We start from the raw sequence: 24,197 nt of genomic DNA, 5'->3' as shown, positions 1-24,197 counted from the left end.
TTCAAAGTCCCTGTGATAAGGTTAGCGATAAACTGAAGTCCAAACTGAACAGAACTACACTCTCTTCTACCATTGTCTTAAATATATTTAATGGTCTCGTTGCAAAAGCTAAGTTGTCGCAAGGGAACTTTTATTTATTTATTTTATTTCACCTTTATTTAACCCGGGTAGCAAAGATTATAGCAAACACCACTGAAACTGAATTGGTGCTCGCTAGCTTTGCAAATTCAGCTATTGTTGGAAGCCAGCCAATATGAAACAAACTATTAAAATTACAAAAGGTTGCAGCATATGTTGTGTAAATGGTGAACTCATACAGCTGTCAACTCTTGTCATTTTAATCCGTTTCACATTTGCTAGCTACCTTTTAGATCGAAGCCCAAATAGAATGATTTAAGATGATAGAAGCCCATCTCCTACTGTAAATAACCTACACACTGTGTGTGTAGCCAGCCAGCCAGCCAGGTAGAAAAATGGCAGAAAAATAAAAGATGGACATCAGAGTATTTTTCAATACACCAAAACGCATAGTAAGAACCCTAGTAGCCTAATATCTCAAAGACTAGTTGATAAAATGTTCATAAGAAAGAAATGAAATTCTAATGGAAATGTTTCACAATGATGTCATTAGGCAGAGCAGGCAACAGATGGCACACAGACAGCAGAGTTGGGGACAGATATGCAGGGACAGACTGGCAGAGACAGGGAGTCTCAGGTAAGTTTGTTGAGTCTTTGTTTGGCAACATTATGAAAGGTTCTCAATTTTTTTGACTTGTAAAATAGGAACATAATTGGAAAATGCCATGGATACCCCCACTCTCAACTTAAACTGGTGACTGAACTAAGATTTGTTAAAGGCAATGGTATTGCTGTTATGATTAGTTGTGTAGTTTTGGGTACCGGTAGTTAGGAGTACGGCAAACACCTTATTTCTTTGGTTCCTCAATATACATTTACCATATTACAATGTAGGCTATGTGTTACAGCACTACTTTTGGTGTCCCTATCAGGAATTGCTCTTGAGAAAATTTCATGTAATTGTCCCCTCCAAAGTGGATATCAGATTTTCGCCCCTGGCTTATAGTGAAGGACATTCAACAAGATCAGCACTTACACAAATGACTGCTGATTGGCTGAGAGAAATTGATGATAAAAAGATTGGGGGGGCTGTTTTGTTAGACTTCAGTGCGGCTTTTGACATTATCAATCATAGTCTGCTGTTGGCAAAACCAATGTGTTATGGCTTTACACCTCCTGCTATATTGTGGATAAAAAGTGACCTGTCTAACAGAGCAGAGGCTGTAATTAAATGAAAGCCTCTTCAACATAATCCAGGTAGAATTAGGAATTCCCCGGGGCAGCGGTCTACTTTAGGAATTCCCCGGGACATGCGTAAAGCCAGTGTGTCTATGTAAGGGAAAGGGGAGGATACCTAATCAGTTGAACAGCTGAACGTATTCAACTGAAATGTTTCCTCCGCATTAAACCCAACCCCTCTGAATCAGAGAGGTGCGGGGGGCTGCCTTAACATCATATCGTCGGCACCCGGGGAACAGTGGGTTAACTGTCTGGCTCAAGGGCAGAACAGATTTTTACCTTGTCAGCGCGGGGATTCGATCCAGCAACCTTCCGGTTACTGGCCCAACCACTAGGTTACCTGCCGCCCCTATGCGGATGACTCAACACTAAACATGTCAGCTTCTACAGTGACTTAAATGACTGCAACACTTAAGAGTTGAAGTTAGTTTCAGAATGGGTGGCAAGGAATAAGTTACTCCTAAATATTTCAAAAACTAAAAGCATTATTTGGGACAAATCATTCACTAAATCCTAAACCTCAACTAAATCATGTGGAAATAGAGTAAGTTGAGGTGAGTAAACTGCTTGGAGTAACCCTAGATTGTAAACGGTCATGGTCAAATCATATTGATATAACAGTAGTTAAGATGGGGAGAAGTTGGTCTATAATAAAGTGCTGCTCTACCTTCTTAACAGCACTATCAAAAAGACAGGTCCTACAGGCCCTAGTTTTGTCGCAGCTGGACTACTGTTCAGTCGTGAGGTCAGGTGCCACAAAGAGGGACTTAGGAAAATTGCAATTGGCTCAAAACAGGGCAGCACGGCTAGCCCTTGGACGTACACATTAATAACATGCATGTCAATCTCTCATGGCTCAAAGTGGAGGAGAGATTGACTTCATCACTACTTCTATTTGTGAGAGGTATTGACATGTTGAATGCACCAAGCGGTCTGTTTAAACTACTGGCACACAGCTCAGACACCCATGCATACCCCACAAGACATGCCACCAGAGGTCTCCTAAAAGTCCCCAAGTCCAGAACAGACTATGGGAGAAGCACAGTACTACATAGAGCCATGAATACATGGAACTCTATTCCACATCAAGTAACTCATGCGAGCAGTAAAATTCAATTTAAAAAAAGATGAAAATACACCTTATGGAACAGCAGGGACTGTGAAGCAACACAAACATAGGCACAGACACATGTATGTATATATACACAGTAACATACAGACATCGATTTTGTGTTGTAGATATGTGGTAGTAGAGTAGGAGTCTGAGGGCATTCTGTTGTGAATGTATTGTAATGTTTTTAAAATTGTACAAGTGCCTTCATTTGACTGGACCCCAGGAAGACTAGCTGCTGCCAACAGAGATCCATCATAAATACACACACCTGGCAGGACATGGGGAGAGGTTCTCCTGCTCGTCCACCAGCACCAGGTTCTTGAGGGGGCGTGGCTGGAAGAAGAAGGCATCTCCCTCCTCCAGGGGCATGGCAGAGGAGAACTCTGGCTCTTCATCATCATCATCTCCCAGATGGGCTATCTGGTAAAGGTAACTAGCAGAGAGAGAAGGGAGGAGACCATGAACACACCGATTCACACAGAAGAGCAAGATGATAAAGATGGATGTCTCAGTAATGTGTGGTATTGAGGGGGATTCTAGCGAAATGAATGACTTACTGGTTGCCGAACTCTGAAGAGACAAATAAGAAGCCGGTCTTCAGCACACACGTGGCTGTGGCTACAGGAATGGTGTCAAAGTACTTCATCCTCATCTCTGTAACCTGGGGAATACAGGTTGAATACAGGTTGAATGAGACGGAATCCCATCATGTGAACACTGACCTGTGTGGGTTTGTGCTGAGATCAGGTGTTTATGTCATCTCCATGTTGTCAGAGAAGAGACATGAAGACTCATCACTTCAACAGCACTCTTTGCTGCCCTCCCCCAGTTTCCATCTCAGACTGCACCCTGCTGCCCTCACCATCTCCTCATCCGTCTCCAGGGTGACCTTGAAGATGTCCCCCTACTCCGTTTGGGCCAGGAAGAAGAACATGGACTTGGTCTTGTGGGTGGCTGAGCAGACGAAGATCATGCCTCTCTCAGAATCATCCAGGTCATTCTGTGTTTAGGGCAAAATAAAGAATGACGGCACTGTGTGGATAGTACAATAACTTAAAACTGATCCATACAAACATTCACAAATTCAACACGACTGGTCTGGTTAGCCAAGTCCTTTGTTAGTACATTTTTTACAAAACCTCACCCTTCTGCACGGGATGGGACAGCGAATGTCAGGCTGATCGCCAAAGTTTTTGTAGGTGATGTAGTTCTCTGAACAGATGAGAACTCCACTGGGACCATCAGAGCCTCCAGGAACTGGACAAAAGAGGGGGTCACGATGACAATGTTTACACTAGGGATGCAAATTTCAGTCAATTATGCTGCCGACTAACTGACCCTCATTAACCAGTCCAAAAATGATCAAAACAGTAAAATACTATCAGAGACCTGTATATAATGATGAAATGCTTATGTCTCCGCCCTAACAATAATAGTTATTCCAAGGTGGGGAGGCAGGCGACAAGTTTAGGCCCAAAATAAAGACCACAGAAACGCATTGGGATTATTTGGGACCAATTTTGGTCAAGAGCGAAACATCTCGCTTTGCCTCTTCCTCTCTGATACCAAACATACATACATTTTTCATTAAGAGTTTGACAGAAACATGCAACAATAGCAAACCTATAGTCTTCCAGTCAAAAGACTACAGCCTATTACTAAACATGCAACTGCTGTACGAAAACATAATTTTCAAACATTAGCAAAATGCAATTCATGGGAAAACAGTTCTAAACAGCACATCTAACCTAAATCTGAGTTAGATATTTAGAAAGAGGGGAATTTAATAGTAACTAGGATTTGGAAAGTATTCAGACCCCTTGACTTCCCCACATTAGAATACGGCTGTAACGTAACAAAAAATACATGAAATCGTTTCCCCCCCTCGAGCTACATACCATACCCCATAACGACAAAGCAAAAACAGGTTTAAAAAAAAAAAAGTATATGAAAATAACACATTTACATAAGTATTCAGACCCTTTACTCAGTACTTTGCTGAATCACCTTTGGCAGTGATTACAGCCTGGAGTCTTCTTGGGTATGACACTACAAAGTTGGCACACCTGTATTTGGGAAGTTCCTCCCATTCTTCTCTGCAGATCCTCAAGCTGTCAGGTTGGATGGGGAGCGTCGATGCACAGCTATTTTCAAGTCTCTCCGGAGATATTCGATCAGGTTAAAATGTGGGCTCTGGCTGGGCTACTCAAGAACATTCAGAGACTTGTCCCGAAGCCACTCCTGCGTTGTCTTGGCTGTGTGCTTAGGGTCGTTGTCCTGTTGGAAGGTGAACATTCGCCCCAGTCTGAGGTCCTGAGCGCTCTGGAGAAGGTTTTCATCAAGGATCTCTTTCCTTTGATCCTGACTAGTCTCCCAGTCCCTGCCACTATAAAACATCCCCACAGCATGCTGCCACCACCATGCTTCACCTTAGGGACGGTGCCAGGTTTACTCCCGACATAACACTTCAGGCCAACGAGTTCAAGCAGGGTTTCATCAGACCAGGGAATCTTGTTTCTCATGGTCAGAGTCCTTTAGGTGCCTTTTGGCAAACTCCAAGCTGGCTGTCATATGCCTTTTACTGAAGAGAGGCTTTTGTCTGGCCATTCTACCGTAAAGGCCTGATTGGTAGAGTGCTGCAGAGATGGTTGTCCTTCTGGAAGGTTCTCCCATCTCCACAGAAGAACTCTGGAGTTGTGTCAGGGTGACCAAATTCCTCAATTTAAGAATGGAGGTCACTGTGTTCTTGGGAACCTTCAATGTTGCAGATATGTTTTGGTACCCTTCCCCAGATGTGCCTCGACACAATCCTGTCTTGGAGCTCTACGGACAATTCCTTCGACTTCATGGCTGGGTTTTTTCTCTGACATGCACTGTCAACTGTGGGACATTATATAGACAGGTGTGCACCTTTCCAAATCATGTCCAATCAACTGAATTTACCACAGGTGGACTGCAATCAAGTTGCTCAGTTGGTAGAGCATGGTGTTTGCAACGCCAGGGTTGTGGGTTCGATTCCCACGGGGGGCCAGTACAAAAAAAATAAATGCATGAAATGTATGTATTCACTACTGTAAGTCGCTCTGGATAAGAGTGTCTGCTAAATGACTAAAATGTAAATGTAAAATGTAGAAACATCTCAAGGATGATCGATGGAAACACGATGCACCCGAGTTCAATTTCAAGTCTCATAGCAAAGGGTCTGAATACTTATGTAAATACGGTATCTATTTTTATTTTTAATAAATGTGCAAAAAAATTAAAACTGTTTGCTTTGTCATTATGGGGTATTATGTGTAGATTGGTGAGGGAAAATGTTTTAATTAATACATTTTAGAACAAGGCTGTAACATAACAAAATGTGGAAAAAGTCAAGGGCTCCGAATACTTTCCGAATGCACCGTATGAGTACAACTTCATGAGCTGGATTGCTCGTGTTTGCAATTTGTTTATTTTTCGTTTGCACTCATTAGCATATTTAGCTAGCAGCCTCCATGGAAATGTGCTAATGTGTTAGCATTCTGGTAACAGATGCTTAATGGTCTATTTTGTGTTTTTATGACGATATGAAAATCTGGAAACTGCCCAACCCTAGTTGCTAATATGACTAGGACTGTTCCTTTGGCTTCTGGACAACAAAATAAAGTTTATATGAAACCAAATAGAACAGGAGAGAAATGCTGGTTAATGGCATGAGGAAGTCTTGATAAAATAATTGACTCAACATTTATGGCTAGATTTTCGCAAGGCTACTTTGAAGCAAGACATGCCTCATTATTTGACATCAAGTAAAAGGTTTAGCTTTCAAACAATTACTGCCTCAAGCTCACATTTTAACTGTGGCCATCAAAGTTCAACATGCAATCGCATTTAGAATTGTTATTTGTTGCTCAATGACTGGGCTTACAGAAGCACGTTTCACTCCAGTACATGCTTTTTGACGAGCTCTCGCACTATTCAGCGCCTCAAACTAGGCTCTAAATTCAATAAATAAGATGCATGACGACTAACAACAATACACACGCCAATTTAATTCCACACAATCATTCAAATTAACCTAGAGCGCGATAAGCACGACCAGTCAAATGTATTTTCGGCAGCTAACCGATTAACATACCTGGTTTACACTGTAGAGTTAAAAACAATCCAGGCTTAGAAGGCACTAACAGAACAGCTACAACAGTGCGCTTGTTTGTGTTGAAATCAGAAGCTCTCTTCAGTGCATAGTCAGGGAAGAGACATGATAATCACATCAACCCAACTTTTCTGTAGAGATTCTTTCTCTCTATAGTGGCACTTTGGCCATTTCCCAGCCAGTGGGTGTGCAGTCATCCAAACAATATGAGGACTAATCTTCACCCCAGCAGGAAGAAGAGAAAAGCAATGCGCAAGGGCAGACCTCATCAGTAGAACAGAAGAGGGAAGGCTGCAAACAACTCATAACCTGGCTCTGACCACCCTCTACTGGAAATAATAAGTAGCTACCTGTGATGAGGAAGTTGCCGTGCTCCTCCAGGGCCTCGCTGTACTTGCGCACCACGTGGTTCAGACCGAGCTCCAGCTCATAGAAGGTCAGTGTCTGGTGGGTGTTGGATGCAGCCTCTCCAGTGGGGTCATTGTCAGCTTCCTGGAAGGAGGCAGAAGTAATAGGTCACATACTGTGGGTCAGTGGAAACAAACAGGATGAGGATTTACAGGACAGCTGAAGTAGCAGAGCAGCTGTGTTGGGATCAGAGGTGTTTAAGCTCTCTCCAGTGGTTTGTCAGAGAAGAGACATGAAGACTCATCATTTCAACAACACTTGGGTGGGTAGATAGCGAATAAAGTAGCAGCACATCTGAGCCTGTGTAAAGAAGTCCAAGTAGGTGGAACGTAACAAGAGTGCATGAGCCAATTCACATATCATAGGGGTCAGTGCTGGGCTCTCACCTCATAGTCCATCTCTAGACAGGCGAACATTGGGTTCTCAAAGCCCACGTCCACTCCTACCACGTGGTACACCAGCGTGTTGGCCTTGTGAGCCTCCAGGGGAGAGGAGATGGTGAGACGTGCTGCTGCATCTCTGTTCAGGATGTACACCAGCTTCTGCTTCTCAATGGCACCTGGAAACACAGAGGTAATCAGTAAACTACAACACCTGGAAACAGAGGTAATCAGTAAACTACAACTCTGAGATGAAAACCGTTCATTGCAATAGGGGATTATCCCATCAAGTCACAGATGTCAACAACAACAAAATTACCGTTACCAACTCTTTCCAAAACAATCTCCCTCTCAGTTCCCTGAGCTGATTTACCTATCATGACTGCCCTGCCCTTGGGGTCGACGGCAAGGAACTGTCCAGGGACGATGCGACGACAGCCACTCTTGCCAAAGGTCTCCTGGTGGATCTTCTCAAACATGTTCTTGGAGGGGTGGTACTCCAGGATCAATATGCGGCCTGAGTCACTGCCCACCACAATGTAGTCTAGGCATGAAAAGCACAAATGTCTCGAGATTTCAAAATCAGAGCTTTTTAACCACATACATAGAAAATATGAATCTACATTACACACAGCAACTACTCTTCTGGCACCAAGATTGAGTCATATCTATATACCAAAATGCAATCTCAGGTGTACAGGCAGAGACACATAACACACACCTTTAGTTCCTCCAGTCAGCCTGAAGGCCATAAGGGAGCGGATAATGCCAAACACCTCCATGGTGAGCAGGGTGTTAATCTTCCCTTTGTTGGCATCTGGACGCAGGAGCTCAATGATCTTCCCCGTGGAAACAACTATCTCCTGCATCTTGGTTCCTGCAAGGCAAGTCAATAAATATTCCTAAAAATGATCATAGGTGACATCAATTTTATACAGTATATACTCGGGGTGAAAGTAGATTTCTTCCTGGTATGGGACCTCTTCAGTGTGCACACGCTTGCACTTTTCTGTTTCATTCTAAACATAGTATTACATATAGAATCAATACTAATTTAATAGGGTCTCTGTGGGCCTATTAGTAAATATTAGTCATTTAATGAAACATGTATTACCTTTAAATGTGGCATTACCAAAACCAGTTATGATGATGTTCTCATCTGATTGTCAAACAATCATTTCAAAAGGCACCTGTAAGCCTGGCTACCTACACACTTTTGTACACTAAAATAATTCCAGCATCCATACAGTGCACTGTGCACCTACCATTTTAGAAATGCAAAGACATCTCTTACAATACACCAAAAAGTTTCATGAATTACATTCAGTGATGGCCATTCATCAAGCACACACATGCAACCTGAATTGATGCATCAACTGCACATTCAAGTCCATTCGCTCATTTTCCATGCAACGGACATGCAGTAATGATAGTGTGAAAGCTTCCAGTTCTTGGCATATTTGTTTTAATTACTGTGATAGGCTCATGTTCAACTGGTATGGTGTAGCTACACTATTTATTTTGCCGTTACTCTGTTTCGGCTTACTTTCACCCCATACATACACACACTCAGGGATGAGCAAGCACAAGAGGGGATGTTACACTACATGACCAAAAGTATGTGGACACCTGCTCATTAATATGAATTTGGTCCCCCTTTGCTGCAATAACAGCCTCCACTCTTCTGGGAAGGCTTTCCACTAGATGTTAGAACATTGCTGCAGGGACTTTCTTCCATTCAGCCACAAGAGCATTAGTGAGGTCGGGCACTGATGTTGGGCGATTAGGCCTGGCTTGCAGTCGGTGATCCAATTCATCCCGATGGGGTTGAGGTCAGGGCTCTGTGCAGGCCAGTCAAGTTCTTCCACACTGATCTCGATAAACCATTTCTGTATGGACCTTGCTTTGTGCACGGTGGAATTGTTATTCTGAAATAGGAAAGGGCCTTCCCCAAACTGGGCATGGTGATCTTAGGCTTGTGTGCGTCTGCTCGGCCATGGAAATCCATTTCATGAAGCTCCCAAAGAACAGTTATTGTGCTGACGTTGCTTCCAGAGGCAGTTTGGAACTCTGGTAGTGAGTGTTGCAACCGAGGAGAGACGATTTTTAAGTGCTACAGCACTCGGCGGTCCCATTCTGTGTTTGTGTGGCCAATCACTGCTAGACATTTCCACTTCACAATAACAGAACTGACTTGTTGGAAAGGTGGCATCCTATGACGGTGCCACATTGAAAGTCACTGAGCTCTTCAGTAAAACCATTCTACTGACAATATTTGTCTATGGAGATTGCATGGCTGTGTGCTCGATTTTATACACCTGTCAGCAACGGGTGCAGCTGAAGTAGCCGAAAGGGTGTCCACATACTTTTGTATATTGTGTGTATGTACCTGAGAAGTTGCCATGGATGGCGTGGGAGACGCCAGTGGCACGCTGCAGGGTCAGGTTATACAGAAACATAGTGGCTGGTTCTCAACCTTCAGGTGCAGGTCAAATAGGCCACAGCAACACCAGGTGCTGTGGGAGAAAGGATTAGTAAATTGTTACACACAAAAAAGTTGAGCATTGTTGGAAGTGTTTAACATAACTAGTAACGTAGCTAGCAGTAGCTTTTATATGAAAGGGTATCTATTGGCTAGAGACCTCAGCTATTATAAAGCAACAAAGTAATGATCGTCGTTGATACTGCACAAAATGTGCAAGAAAAAGCATTGTCATCTCTTGACGATAGCTAGCTAGTCAACATTGATTAAACAAAACCGTAACTATTTAGCTAAATTAGACTACTGTAGCTAGCTAAGGTTAGCACGCCAACTTTGTTAAGTGGATTGTACACAAACCCACTGGTCGCTGCTGCAACAAGCCAGGTCCGACTTTACCACCGAAAACACAAGAACAGGAGCCTACCATTACAAAAATACTTCATGAAATAGACAAAGCAACTTTGCAATACTTGGCTTGCATACTAGCCTAAAAAAAACAGCTGGCTTTCATTCATCCAGTCGTCTACCCAAAACCGGTCATCTTCAAAATTGAGAAACACGTAACCATTTTTCTATTGATATATATTTTGTTTTCAATATTGTATTGTATGCAAATGATTTACCGGTGTAGCATCTGGGATGAAGTTAATATCAACTGGTTGACAAATTTCATTCGCACCCTGAATGTACCGATACGTTTACGGGTAAACGCTTTCTGTCGATCGTGGGTCCTTCATGATCGGCGACGTCATTAAACAAATTCGGTCCACAACGTGCCTGAAACCTAGCGACACAATTATAAGGACGTAATATGGAGCTCAAAGATGTTACGCCAAATAAGTTTTATTTGATGTATCTATCGAAAATGGAAAATCTACTGTCAATTGTTTAAATTATCAAAAAAAGTATGAAAATGCGGCCAACGTCAACACATTTAACAGTTGGCGAACTATTCCACTAGGTGAAGACAATGCATATGCTTTGCTTAGAAGCTGAGGTGGCTCAGTGGGATGAAATATGCAGGCAAATACAGGAACTATGATGCAGGTAGTCAGTGCAGACTCGGAAAAAGATTTCCCCCTCATAAAACTCCACAATGTGTTAGAATAAATCACTGTAGCTCACAAAAACGAAATGTAAAGATTCTGAAATAGAATATGTGAAGCAGCATATACAGTTTTGGGGGAAAGTTAAATATACATAATGAAGAGCCGCCTATAGCAGGGTTTCCCAAACTCGGTCCTATTGTCCATTGCTCGTGTTTCTTGGCCCAAGCAAGTCTCTAATTATTGGTGTCTTTTAGTAGTGGTTTCTTTGCAGCAATTCGACCATGAAGGACTGATTCACCCGGTCTCCTCTGAACAGTTGATGTTGAGATGTGTCTGTTGAACTCTATGAAGCATTTATTTGGGCTGCAATTTCTGAGGCTGGTAACACTAATGAACTTATCCTCTGAAGCAGAGCTAACTCTGGGTCTTCCTTTCCTGTGGCGGTCCTCATGAGAGCCAGTTTCATCATAGCACTTGATGGTTTTTGGGACTGCACCTGAAGTAACTTTCAAAGTTCTTGAAATGTTCCATTTTGACTGACCTTCATGTCTTAAATGATAGGCTGTCATTTATCTTTGCTTATTTGAGCTGTTCTTGACATAATATGGACTTGGTCTTTTACCAAATAGGGCTATCTTCTGTATACCACCCCTACCTTGTCACAACACAACTGATTGGCCCAAATGCATTAAGGGGGAAAGAAATTCCACAAATTAACTTTTAACAAGGTACACCTGTTAATTGAAATGCATTCCAGGTGACTACCTCATGAAGCTGGTTGATGCCAATAGTTTGCAAAACTGTCATCAAGGCAAAGGGTGGCAACTTTTTTGTTGAACACTATTTTGGTTACTACATGATTCCATATGTGTTATTTCATAGTTTTGATGTCTTCACTATTTATTTTACAATGTAGAAAATAGTAAAAAATAAAGAAAAACCCATGAATGAGTAGATGTGTCCAAACTTTTGACTAGTAATGTATTTAATCATCATCATCATTAATCTGTTATTTGCGCGTGCCTGTATTTTCAGGACGGTGCCCGCGTCTTGTTGAACATGATGAAACTACAGTTCCCTTGAAGCACACAATTTACCATGGATTTACCGAATTCACACAGCTGTGGCTGTGGCGTTGAAAAGAGCGTGTATGACCAGTAGGACTACAAATCCCAAAGCCGTTTTAGCGCGTTTGAGGAATGCGGGGTGGGCTCATTTTTCCGGGGCTACCACTGTGCATATACCACAGCCATCGGGGTTTCTAGCCATGAACGGTTTGAGCTGAGCTTCGTGGTCCTTCCTCGCTTTAAACACTGCCCGACCTGTCGAATTTAAGTCCGTGAAACCGCCTCCAAATCTGTTTTATTTTTGCCTTGGCTACATATCACAATACAGCCTCACATCTGGATTCGTCACGGCTCAGGCTGAAACAGACATATCATCTCTCACTCTGATACATTGTTGCGTAAAGTAGAAATGCAGTTATATTCCGACAACCTGAGTGCACAGAGGCAGAAACATAGGCTAGATGTATAGGTAGATGCATAAAATAATTTAAATCAGAATATATTTTTTTTGGAGGGGGGGAACGCAGCACACATAAAGGGATTGCTTTCGAGTTTTATACACTGGCGAAATCAGAAGATTTAAAAGGTAAGACTCAAGAATATTGTTTAAATTACATTTTCATTAGACTATACACTAGGCTGTGTTGGGGATGAATAGCCTATATTTGTGAATGAATGACGAGATGTTGGGGATATAGGCTAGTCTATTTCTATTGAATGCATCTGTTGTATCCCCCTGTTCCTGTTTGTTGGTCCCCTTACCGTCTCTGGTCCCCCATGCAGGAGGGAGATATCGCCTCTTTGTATATTGTTCTCAGCCCAGCTAGCACATAACGTTCTGAGGACCACGTTTCTTAAGGTTCACACACGATCTAGCGTTCGTCTGCCGATCGATTGTTAAGCACGCTGTGTTTTAGGGACCACCCGCTGTAGACATCTAACTACAGACATTTTTCACCGGATTCTAAATGTAAAATCGGTGCGCAGTACTGTTGTCTACACTTGACACTTACATGCAACTTCTGCTGTCAGAATACGAAGCTTGCATTGAAAAGACAGGTTTCGACACACTAAAGTCGCTTTGTCTGATTGTGTTCAGATCTGAGGTGGTCAGGGATGCATTATGTGAGGATTTCTCCTCAGTCTGGACCGGTGGCAATTTTAGCATGTAGATCTTGGTGGGGCAAAAAAAAAAGTGGGATGCATGCCAGCAAAGCCACTACACAACACAACACTAAACAATACATTAATTCCACCATAACGGTGACAAACGGTGCCCACAAACTGTTAGGGCCTACATAAAGCTGTCCCAACAGCAGGTGTCCCAACACCTTACCACTGCTACACCTGGCTATCAGTGGAGTCTTGTCTGGCAGCAAAACAGTTCATTCTGCCTCATTTACTGTCTTTAAAAAAAACATAGCTGATATGGCTGACTTGCTTAAACAAATGTGGTCTCTACTGACAATTGAGATGTGCAAACTATAGCATAAGGGGACGACAAGCGGATAAGAGGCAATCTGTAGTTTCGATTAAGACATTCATGAGCGAGCAAGGACGGACGTAGTCAATATAACTATTTGTTCAGCACTTTTGAAATGTATAGCGACAGAATTCAGAACATGGACCGTTCTTACTCCCTGTACAACATGTCAGAACCGTAGGAAAAATAAAGGGGGCATATAAGCAGACAATGAAAGCTCTGTAATCAAAAACAGGTTATAGGCTACATGTGCACCACCAAGTTAGAACAGTAGGTGAAATTAAGAGGTGAAAATAGACCAATTTATTAGGGTGAGGCACATGGGCTACTAACAGCTTACTACACAACATACACTTAGTATTACTTTCTTAGATACAGTATACTTACCTCCCTGGCAGATTACATCATTTATGCAGCAACATACAATACATTTTTGGACTCAACTTGTTGTGCTTTGCTCACTTGAACAGGAAGGGGGTGCGGCGGTCCTTCATGGGCAAATTTTGTCATCAAACTTCGTCATCAAAGTCTGGCATTCTCTGGATTTATGGTGCTTTCAAGACAACTGGGAACTCGGGGAAGAAAAAGGTTGAATCATGATGGCGTCAGTGATCTTCAGGTCATAGCTATAGAAAGAGGCCCGAGTTCCTAATTTACAATTCTGAGTTGTATTGAAAGTTCAAAATGTATTTTCCCAGTTGTAGCTCATTTTTCCTGAGTTCCCAGTTGTCTTGAACTCACTAAAGTCAGATTTTGCAGTTGCGAGTTAACAGTTGTTTTGAGCGTAGCACAAATCATGCTTCATTGTCAGCATGGCCAATGTTGAATGTTTATAATTTTAAACTAGGAAAAGATACCTTTAATCTTAGACTTGGGACCACACAGCCACTCCACTGAATAGCAAGCTAATGATTGCTTTGCAATAATTGCAGTTAGCCACTGATTCCTTCCAAACCACTCATTGTTGAATTTCAATTTCCAACTTGTTGTGTAATGTTTATGTCCAATCGCCGATGAGCACCTAAATGTTTTATCTACAATTTCTCTTCATTATTTATCTTCATATGACAAGGATTAAAAATGATTTTCCAGTAGATTGTCGACTTGATTCATGATGATGACTGCTAGCTAAGATTTTGAAAGTATGATGTTGACATGATGAGTCCAATCAAAGCTACTGTAGATATGTGATTTGATGTCATTTTATCTGTGGCCAATGACCTTGAGTCTTCTTGGATGGGCACTTCTAATGTAACTCTATGGTAGCACCCAAGGGGCATTCATTTTCTAGCTCTACCCTTAGACTTGGCGGTGATGTGGTGTCCCCATGAGTGACAGAACACTGAGCCAATCACGGCGCAACGCTCCATATTTTCTGCTGGCTTGCATTTTGGAGCTGCCTTACTCAAGATAACAAAAAAGAGACCATGTTTGTATGCGGCTTTATTAACTCAATGATATATATATATTTTTGTACATTGTTTGCAAACTGATATGTGACACATATTAATGCCAAAATAAAATGCAAAACATAAAAATAAAATAATAGTTTCCCCACCTGCCCTGAATAACGGGTCGGCACTGGTCTGGACACAGTCATACTACCAAAAGCACATACAGTGGGCGACGTCATCGGCAGGACCGCGGTTTCATGACATACCAGATAAGCGCAGAATTTGACTTTGGACATATAGATTTTTGCATGTGTTTTTTTTGTGTTCAATCATAACATTCGGTTTCGGAAGTGAACGCAGTGGTGCGTTTGGTTAGCGGATCTAGACAGCTGTACTGAGACCAAGGTAGGCATGGCAGGTAGCTCAATTGGGAGTAAGTCTGAGTAGGATGACGGTAGTAGGATCAGTGGTGAGTCTACCTAAACGATGGTCCAGGAAAAAGGATAGGTTCAGAAAAGGGTACAAGGGTGGATTTACCACAGATGGAGACATAGACGAGGGTGGATTTACCACAGATGGGGACATAGAAGAGGGTGGATTTACCACAGATGGGGACATAGACGAGGGTGGATTTACCACAGATGGGGACATAGACGAGGGTGGATTTACCACAGATGGGGACATAGAAGAGGGTGGATTTACCACAGATGGGGACATAGAAGAGGGTGGATTTACCACAGATGGGGACATAGACGAGGGTGGATTTACCACAGATGGGGACATAGACGAGGGTGGATTTACCACAGATGGGGACATAGACGAGGGTGGATTTACCACAGATGGGGACATAGACGAGGGTGGATTTATCACAGATGGGGACATAGACGAGGGTGGATTTACCACAGATGGGGACATAGACGAAGGTGGATTTACCACAGATGGGGACATAGACAAGGGTGGATTTAGCACAGATGGGGACATAGACGGAAGGGGGGAATCTAGGAGAGCAAACCGACAGGGCGATGAGGTACAGGAGAACAACCACTAAAATGTTACATCCAATAATGTTGTGGTTAATATAGTTCAGAGGGTCAAGATACTGAAAATGGAGGCGCTAAATGGAGGTAAGGTGAGATGCCATATCCCTGGCAGTAGGGTGAAAGTGAGAGGGGTGATCGCTGATTGCGGGGGTTCTGTTAGAGGTGTCAATGGAGGAGTTTGAGGGAGGTGACCGGGGGGAAAGTGGATGATGCGAGGCGAATGAGCAGTAAGAAAAGATAGGGTGGAGTAGAAAGCACTATGGCGCTGTTAGAGTTTGAAGGGAATCTTCTGAGACGAGTACATCTAGGATTCATCAGCTTTTATGTTAGGGAGTTTGTGCCAGTGCAGAGATGTTGTGCGGAGTGTGGGGGGCCACATGATTATGGCAGGTGTGGGGTGGAGGCCAAGGCAAGATACTGTAACTGCGGGGGGAACATAGTGAGGTACAGAGATATAAGATCACAAACAAGGTAACGTATGCTGAAGCAGCACGGCGAGTTCAAAGGACATAACCTGTGAGGAAATTGATGCACCAGCCTCCAATGGAAGGGGGAGATTAGGGAGTAGTACAAACTGGGGTCTTCAAGACATGTGCCCATCAGTGTGTGGTCACAAAATAATTGTTGGTGGTGAACAGGTTTGACTTCTTGGCGTTCATGTGTAGTGTGATGAATATGAGTGGTCAGGTTAAGAAAAAGTCTACACGCATTGTGGTATGCGTGGCCAAAGATTTTCTGGGAATTACAGAAGCAACTGAAGTAATGATGCATGAGATTTTGAATCGGCCAAGAGGTGATGGTTTGGAACAACCTATTTAGGTCCTTCAATTGAACACTAGAAGCTTAATATCTAACGGGCAGGAGTTTAAGAAGTTTGTATATTACATGGATGTAGTACCAGATGTAGTGTGTGTACAAGAGACATGGCTCAAACCTCAACTGAAGTTTGTGATTCTGGGATTCAGTTTGGTACGGTGTGATAGAATTGGAGGGGTCGGATGGGGCTTGTCCTACGGAGATAAAAATATGTAGGAATAGAGGTAACATTGTTATAGTTAATTTCTATAACCCCTCCAAACCTCTCATGTTAGCACAGTTAGACGTGATTGATAGGATGTGTAGGGGTAGGAAGGTAATATGGTGTGGTGATTTTAATGCCCATAATGAAATCTGGGGAAGTAAATATAAAGAACAATGGGAGTTGAATAATTTATGCATAACAGGGGATTAGTATGTGTTAATGACGTGAGGGGGACAGAGTCATGCTTGGACTTGACATTGTTATCTGCAGTGGTGGCAGGGAGGTGTGAATGGGAAGTGATGAGAGAAACCACGGTAGGGAGTGATCATTTTCAAGTTCGGTGTAAGGTCAATGTGGATGTTTGTATGCAGAGTAGAGGCAATAACATTACATTACATTTTACATTTAAGTCATTTAGCAGACGCTCTTATCCAGAGCGACTTACAAAATGGTGAATTCACCTTATGATATCCAGTGGAACAACCACTTTACAATAGTGCATCTAAATATTTTAAGGGGGGGGTTTAGAAGGATTACTTTATCCTATCCTAGGTATTCCTTAAAGAGGTGGGGTTTCAGGTGTCTCCGGAAGGTGGTGATTGACTCCGCTGTCCTGGCGTCGTGAGGGAGCTTGTTCCACCATTGGGGTGCCAGAGCAGCGAACAGTTTTGACTGGGCTGAGCGGGAACTGTGCTTCCTCAGAGGTAGGGGGGCCAGCAGGCCAGTGGTGGATGAACGCAGTGCCCTTGTTTGGGTGTAGGGCCTGATCAGAGCCTGAAGGTATGGAGGTGCCGTTCCCTTTACAGCTCTGTAGGCAATCACCATGGTCTTGTAGCGGATGCGAGCTTCAACTGGAAGCCAGTGGAGAGAGCGGAGGAGCGGGGTGACGTGAGAGAACTTGGGAAGGTTGAACACCAGACGGGCTGCGGCGTTCTGGATGAGTTGTAGGGGTTTAATGGCACAGGCAGGGAGCCCAGCCAACAGCGAGTTGCAGTAATCCAGACGGGAGATGACAAGTGCCTGGATTAGGACCTGCGCCGCTTCCTGTGTGAGGCAGGGTCGTACTCTGCGAATGTTGTAGAGCATGAACCTACAGGATCGGGTCACCGCCTTGATGTTAGTGGAGAACGACAGGGTGTTGTCCAGGATCACGCCAAGGTTCTTAGCACTCTGGGAGGAGGACACAAGGGAGTTGTCAACCGTGATGGCTAGATCATGGAACGGGCAGTCCTTCCCCGGGAGGAAGAGTAGCTCCGTCTTGCCGAGGTTCAGCTTGAGCTGGTGATCCGTCATCCACACTGATATGTCTGACAGACATGCAGAGATGCGATTCGCCGCCTGGTTATCAGAAGGGGGAAAGGAGAAGATTAATTGTGTGTCGTCTGCATAGCAATGATAGGAGAGACCATGTGAGGATATGACAGAGCCAAGTGACTTGGTGTATAGCGAGAATAGGAGAGGGCCTAGAACAGAGCCCTGGGTTACACCAGTGGTGAGAGCGCATGGTGCGGAGACAGATTCTCGCCACGCCACCTGGTAGGAGCGACCTGTCAGGTAGGACGCAATCCAAGCGTGGGCCACGCCGGAGATGCCCAACTCGGAGAGGGTGGAGAGGAGGATCTGATGGTTCACAGTATCAAAGGCAGCAGATAGGTCTAGAAGTATGAGAGCAGAGGAGAGAGAGTTAGCTTTAGCAGTGCGGAGAGCCTCCGTGACACAGAGAAGAGCAGTCTCAGTTGAATGCCCAGTCTTGAAACCTGACTGATTAGGATCAAGAAGGTCATTCTGAGAGAGATAGCAGGAGAGCTGGCCAAGGACGGCACGTTCAAGAGTTTTGGAGAGAAAAGAAAGAAGGGATACTGGTCTGTAGTTGTTGACATCGGAGGGATCGAGTGTAGGTTTTTTCAGAAGGGGTGCAACTCTCGCTCTCTTGAAGACGGAAGGGACGTAGCCAGCGGTCAAGGATGAGTTGATGAGCGAGGTGAGGAAGGGGAGAAGGTCTCCGGAAATGGTCTGGAGAAGAGAGGAGGGGATAGGGTCAAGTGGGCAGGTTGTTGGGCGGCCGGCCGTCACAAGACGCGAGATTTCATCTGGAGAGAGAGGGGAGAAAGAGGTCAAAGCACAGGGTAGGGCAGTGTGAGCAGGACCAGCGGTGTCGTTTGACTTAGCAAACGAGGATCGGATATCGTCAACCTTCTTTTCAAAATGGTTGACGAAGTCATCCGCAGAGAGGGAGGAGGGGGGAGGGGGAGGAGGATTCAGGAGGGAGGAGAAGGTAGCAAAGAGCTTCCTAGGGTTAGAGGCAGATGCTTGGAATTTAGAGTGGTAGAAAGTGGCTTTAGCAGCAGAGACAGAAGAGGAGAATGTAGAGAGGAGTGAGTGAAAGGATGCCAGGTCCGCAGGGGAGGCGAGTTTTCCTCCATTTCCGCTCGGCTGCCCGGAGCCCTGTTCTCTGAGCTCGTAGTGAGTCGTCGAGCCACGGAGCAGGAGGGGAGGACCGAGCCGGCCTGGAGGATAGGGGACAGAGAAAATCAAAGGATGCAGAAAGGGAGGAGAGGAGGGTTGAGGAGGCAGAATCAGGAGATAGGTTGGAGAAGGTTTGAGCAGAGGGAAGAGATGATAGGATGGAAGAGGAGAGAGTAGCGGGAGAGAGAGAGCGAAGGTTGGGACGGCGCAATACCATCCGAGTAGGGGCAGAGTGAGAAGTGTTGGATGAGAGCAAGAGGGAAAAGGATACAAGGTAGTGGTCGGAGATTTGGAGGGGAGTTGCAATGAGATTAGTGGAAGAACAGCATCTAGTAAAGATGAGGTCAAGCGTATTGCCTGCCTTGTGAGTAGGGGGGAAGGTGAGAGGGTGAGGTCAAAAGAGGAGAGGAGTGGAAAGAAGGAGGCAGAGAGAAATGAGTCAAAGGTAGACGTGGGGAGGTTAAAGTCACCCAGAACTGTGAGAGGTGAGCCATCCTCAGGAAAGGAACTTATCAAGGCGTCAAGCTCATTGATGAACTCTCCAAGGGAACCTGGAGGGCGATAAATGATAAGGATGTTAAGCTTGAAAGGGCTGGTAACTGTGACAGCATGGAATTCAAATGAGGAGATAGACAGATGGGTCAGGGGAGAAAGAGAGAATGTCCACTTGGGAGAGATGAGGATTCCAGTGCCACCACCCCGCTGGCTCGATGCTCTAGGGGTATGCAAGAACACGTGGGCAGACGAAGAGAGAGCAGTAGGAGTAGCAGTGTTATCTGTGGTAATCCATGTTTCCGTCAGCGCCAGGAAGTCTAGGGACTGGAGGGTAGCATAGGCTGAGATGAACTCAGCCTTGTTGGCTGCAGACCGGCAGTTCCAGAGGCTGCCGGAGACCTGGAACTCCACGTGGGTCGTGCGCGCTGGGACCACCAGGTTGGAGTGGCAGCGGCCACGCGGTGTGAAGCGTTTGTATGGCCTGTGCAGAGAGGAGAGAACAGGGATAGACAGACACATAGTTGACAAGCTACAGAAGTGTTGTTTCTTGTATTATTGTCTCCTGTGTCTTTAGAGAACTGTTTCACTTTGATATCCTTTTTCTTCTGTCCTGATTTTCTCTTTCTTTTCTTCTGTTAACTAGATATTCTTTGTTGTTCTTCGTTAGCTAGCTAGCTTCTTCCAAAAGAGTCCCTAGCAACTGCTTAGCAACTGGTAAACAATTCAGCTAGCTAAGATAAATAACTATTTTTCATAAAATTGTAGTTTTCAAAAGCCTATCTTCTTTGTTTGTTGCTTGTTTTTTCTTTCTATTCAGTCTTGCAGTTTTCTTTTGCTTTTTTCCGATGTACTTCACTCTAAAAACCATGTAAAAACCATGTGAACCATGAGATGTTGCTTTGAGAAAGCTAACTTGAAGATGCTCAAGCACCTGTGTGAGCAGGCGGGACAAAAGTTATCAATGGAGGGGTCTGTGGATGAGTACGATGAGGCAGTAAATTTATCAATGGAGGGGTCTGTGGATGAGTACCATGAGGCAGTAAAGTTATCAATGGAGGGGTCTGTGGATGAGTACCATGAGGCAGTAAAGTTATCAATGGAGGGGTCTGTGGATGAGTACCATGAGGCAGTAAAGTTATCAATGGAGGGGTCTGTGGATGAGTACCATGAGGCAGTAAAGTTATCAATGGAGGGGTCTGTGGATGAGTGCCATGAGGCAGTAAAGTTATCAATGGAGGGGTCTGTGGATGAGTGCCATGAGGCAGTAAAGTTATCAATGGAGGGGTCTGTGGATGAGTGCCATGAGGCAGTAAAGTTATCAATGGAGGGGTCTGTGGATGAGTGCCATGAGGCAGTAAAGTCTATAATTATATCAGCTGCAGATGTGACCGTTTCAGTGTGTTCGGGGGGAGGAAGAGGGCGGGCGGGTGGTGCCATGGTGGTCAGATGAGTTCTCAAAGGGGGTGCAGGAAAGGGATATACAGTAGCTCTACGGGTACTTAAGAATGGCTTATCAGAAAGGAATCTCATGGAGTATCAAAGAAAGAGAGCGATGGCGAGAAGAATGATTTAAGACCGCGAAAAGGGAGGCATGGAGGGAATCTGCACCGCAATTGGTGCAGTTTGGAAAATGTAAAAAAAAAAAAATTGGGAAGTGTAAAAATGCTTGAATTCTGGTGTTGGTAGTGTCGTGGAATATCACCACTAAAGACTCAAAGTCAAAGTACTGCTACACAAACAAGTCATATAAGCATGGTTTGTTCCTGTATGTGACTGATTTATAACACACAAGGCTTCTTACTTTTGAACTGAGATATTGTATCACTCCTTCTAGTTCTAGTTCCCAGAGCAATGTTCTGGGCGTATTGCCAAATTGCTTATGAGTGATAAAGTGGTTAACATTTTTACGAACCCACAACCCTGGCGTTGCAAACACCATGCTCTACCAAATGAGCCACACGGGACCACGTGGGTTAACTCCTTTGTGCAGTCAATTCGTCACTCGCAAGAATCCAACCAAGACAGGTTATTATAAAACAGCATTGTGCTAAACACAGTTATATGCACACAAATAAATATCCATCACACTCCCTCCTTTTTTCACTCTGTGATAACTATTGTACATTTTTATGGTAAGTATTAGATTATGGCTTAAACTATCAAAAGAGGTTCTATTAAAATACTTCTTATAAAAGTCAGCGAAATCAACACAAAACCAGACACTTTATCCTTTCAAACCCTTAATTCTGGGTTGTACAATCAAACTAGTAACTGATCATTAGTCCATAGCCATAACACTTGTAAAACCATTGCAGTAGAATGGTTTAACTTAAGACCTTCACTATAGTTACACACATGCTTAATTACACAATTTAATTTCTGGCAATACTGTCCTCATACGCAGGGGAGAGACCATGGTTATACTTTTCATGACCTTCAGTGAGTTCCTTATAGTCCTCATTAGCTTCATCATTCTCATCAGCAAATGGCATTTATTTTAGCCCAATCAAACTAACTGTTTCCCCTGCAGTGGCAGAGGTGAAAATGATAGTTGCTGAGACCCGTGAAGAGCACAGAGCCTTACAACAGCATTATCACACACACACAAGGACAAATATTCCCAATATAGCCCATTTTGCAAGGTTCACAGACCATGATCCAAACATAGTTAACAGCCAAGCTGTCACCTCCCACTTGTTATCTTCATTGTCAGAGTGGCTTCTAGAAGTTCCTGCAATGTAATCTTTGAGGGTCTGCCCATCTGCAAATCATGAACTGTCAGTGAGCAATTTGATTCTCCATTGTACAATTGCACACATTTTCACCTAGGTAGACAGACCCATTACCCTGTATACACCAGGCTGCAGTCAGTTAGCTTTCTATTGGGATGGTTGGGAGACAGGTTTTATTTTCACAAGGTCTTCTATAACTACAGTTGAAGTCGGAAGTTTGCGTACACTTAGGTTGGAGTCATTAAAACACATTTTTCAACCACTCCACAAATGTCTTGTTAACAAACTATACATTTTAGTCATTTAGCAGACACTCTTATCCAGAGCAACTTACAGTAGTGAATGCATACATTTCATACATTTTTTTTTTCTTCCCCGTACTGGTCCCCCGTGGGAATCAAACCCACAATCCTGGCGTTGCAAACACCATGCTCTACCAACTGAGCTACACGGGACCCATAATTTTGGCAAGTCGGTTAGGACATCTACTTTGTGCATGACACAAGTAATTTTTCCAACAATTGTTTACAGACAGATTATTTCACTTATCATTCACTGTATCACAATTCCAGTGGGTCAGAAGTTTACATACGCTAAGTTAACTGTGCCTTTAAACAGCTTGGAAAATTCCAGAAAATTATGTCATGGCTTTAGAAGCTTCTGATAGGCTAATTTACATAATTTGAGTCAATTGGAGATGTACCTGTGTATGTATTTCAAGGCCTACCTTCAAACTCAGTGCCTCTTTGCTTGACATCATGGGAAAATCAAGAAAAATTGTAGACCTCCACAAGTCTGGTTTATCCTCGAGAGCAATTTCCAAACGCCTGAAGGTACCACGTTCGTCTGTACAAACAATAGTATGCAAGTATAAACACCATGGGACCACGCAGCCGTCATACCGCTCTGGAAGGAGACGCGTTCTGTCTCCTAGAGATGAACGTACTTTGGTGCAAAAGTGCAGATCAATCCAAGAACAACAGCAAAGGACCTTGTGTAGATGCTGGAGGAAACTATATCTATATCCACAGTAAAACGAGTCCTATATCGACATAACCTGAATGGCCACTCAGCAAGGAAGAAACCACTGCTCCAAAACCACCATAAAAAAGTCAGACTACGGTTTGCAACTGCACATGGGGACAAAGATTGTACTTTTTGGAGAAATGTCCTCTGGTCTGATGAAACAAAAATAGAACTGTTTGGCCATAATGACCATCGTTATGTTTGGAGGAAAAAGGGGGAGGCTTGCAAACCGAAGAACACCATCCCAACCGTGAAGCACGGGGGTGGTAGCATCATGTTGTGGGGGTGCTTTGCTGCAGGAGGGACTGGTGCACTTCACAAAATAGATGGCATCATGAGGAAGGAAAATTATGTGGATATATTGAAGCAACATCTCAAGACATCAGTCAGGAAGTTAAAGCTTTGTCGCAAATGGGTATTCCAAATGGACAATGACCCCAAGCATACTTCCAAAGTTGTGGCAAAATGGCTTAAGGACAACAAAGTCAAGGTATTTGAGTAGCCACCACAAAGCCCTGACCTCAATCCTATAGAAAATATGTGGGCAGAACTGAAAAAGCTTGTGCGAGCAAGGAGGCCTACAAACCT

The 24,197-nt window shown here is 43.8% G+C and overlaps 2 protein-coding genes across 2 annotated transcripts in view; one reads left to right on the top strand and one right to left on the bottom strand.

Annotated features, from left to right (window-relative positions):
* Positions 1-7,446: 7,446 nt before the first annotated feature.
* LOC100196565 (splicing factor 3b, subunit 3) lies at positions 7,447-8,606 on the bottom strand. The gene has a single exon (NM_001141594.2). The coding sequence runs from the start codon at positions 7,954-7,956 to the stop codon at positions 7,633-7,635; it is 324 nt and encodes a 107-aa protein (NP_001135066.1). The 5' UTR covers positions 7,957-8,606; the 3' UTR covers positions 7,447-7,632.
* Positions 8,607-12,041: 3,435 nt separating this feature from the next.
* The window catches only part of LOC106573711 (CMP-N-acetylneuraminate-beta-galactosamide-alpha-2,3-sialyltransferase 2), a 47,377-nt gene continuing 35,221 nt past the window's right edge, over positions 12,042-24,197 (top strand). Inside the window, exon 1 of the mRNA XM_045696665.1 lies at positions 12,042-12,538. The gene's annotated coding sequence lies outside the window, so the exon portion shown is untranslated. The remainder of the gene's footprint in view (positions 12,539-24,197) is intronic.

Source organism: Salmo salar, chromosome ssa16 (genome assembly GCF_905237065.1).
Source record: "Salmo salar chromosome ssa16, Ssal_v3.1, whole genome shotgun sequence".
NCBI classification, from domain to species: domain Eukaryota; kingdom Metazoa; phylum Chordata; class Actinopteri; order Salmoniformes; family Salmonidae; genus Salmo; species Salmo salar.
The sequence above is the reverse complement of the archived record's forward strand: the minus strand, read 5'-3'. Positions and strand labels throughout refer to the sequence as shown.

Bases quoted from the DNA above. Each gene is read 5' to 3' on its own strand.
- LOC100196565 (NM_001141594.2), bottom strand. From the start codon at position 7,956: ATGTGGTTAAAAAGCTCTGATTTTGAAATCTCGAGACATTTGTGCTTT.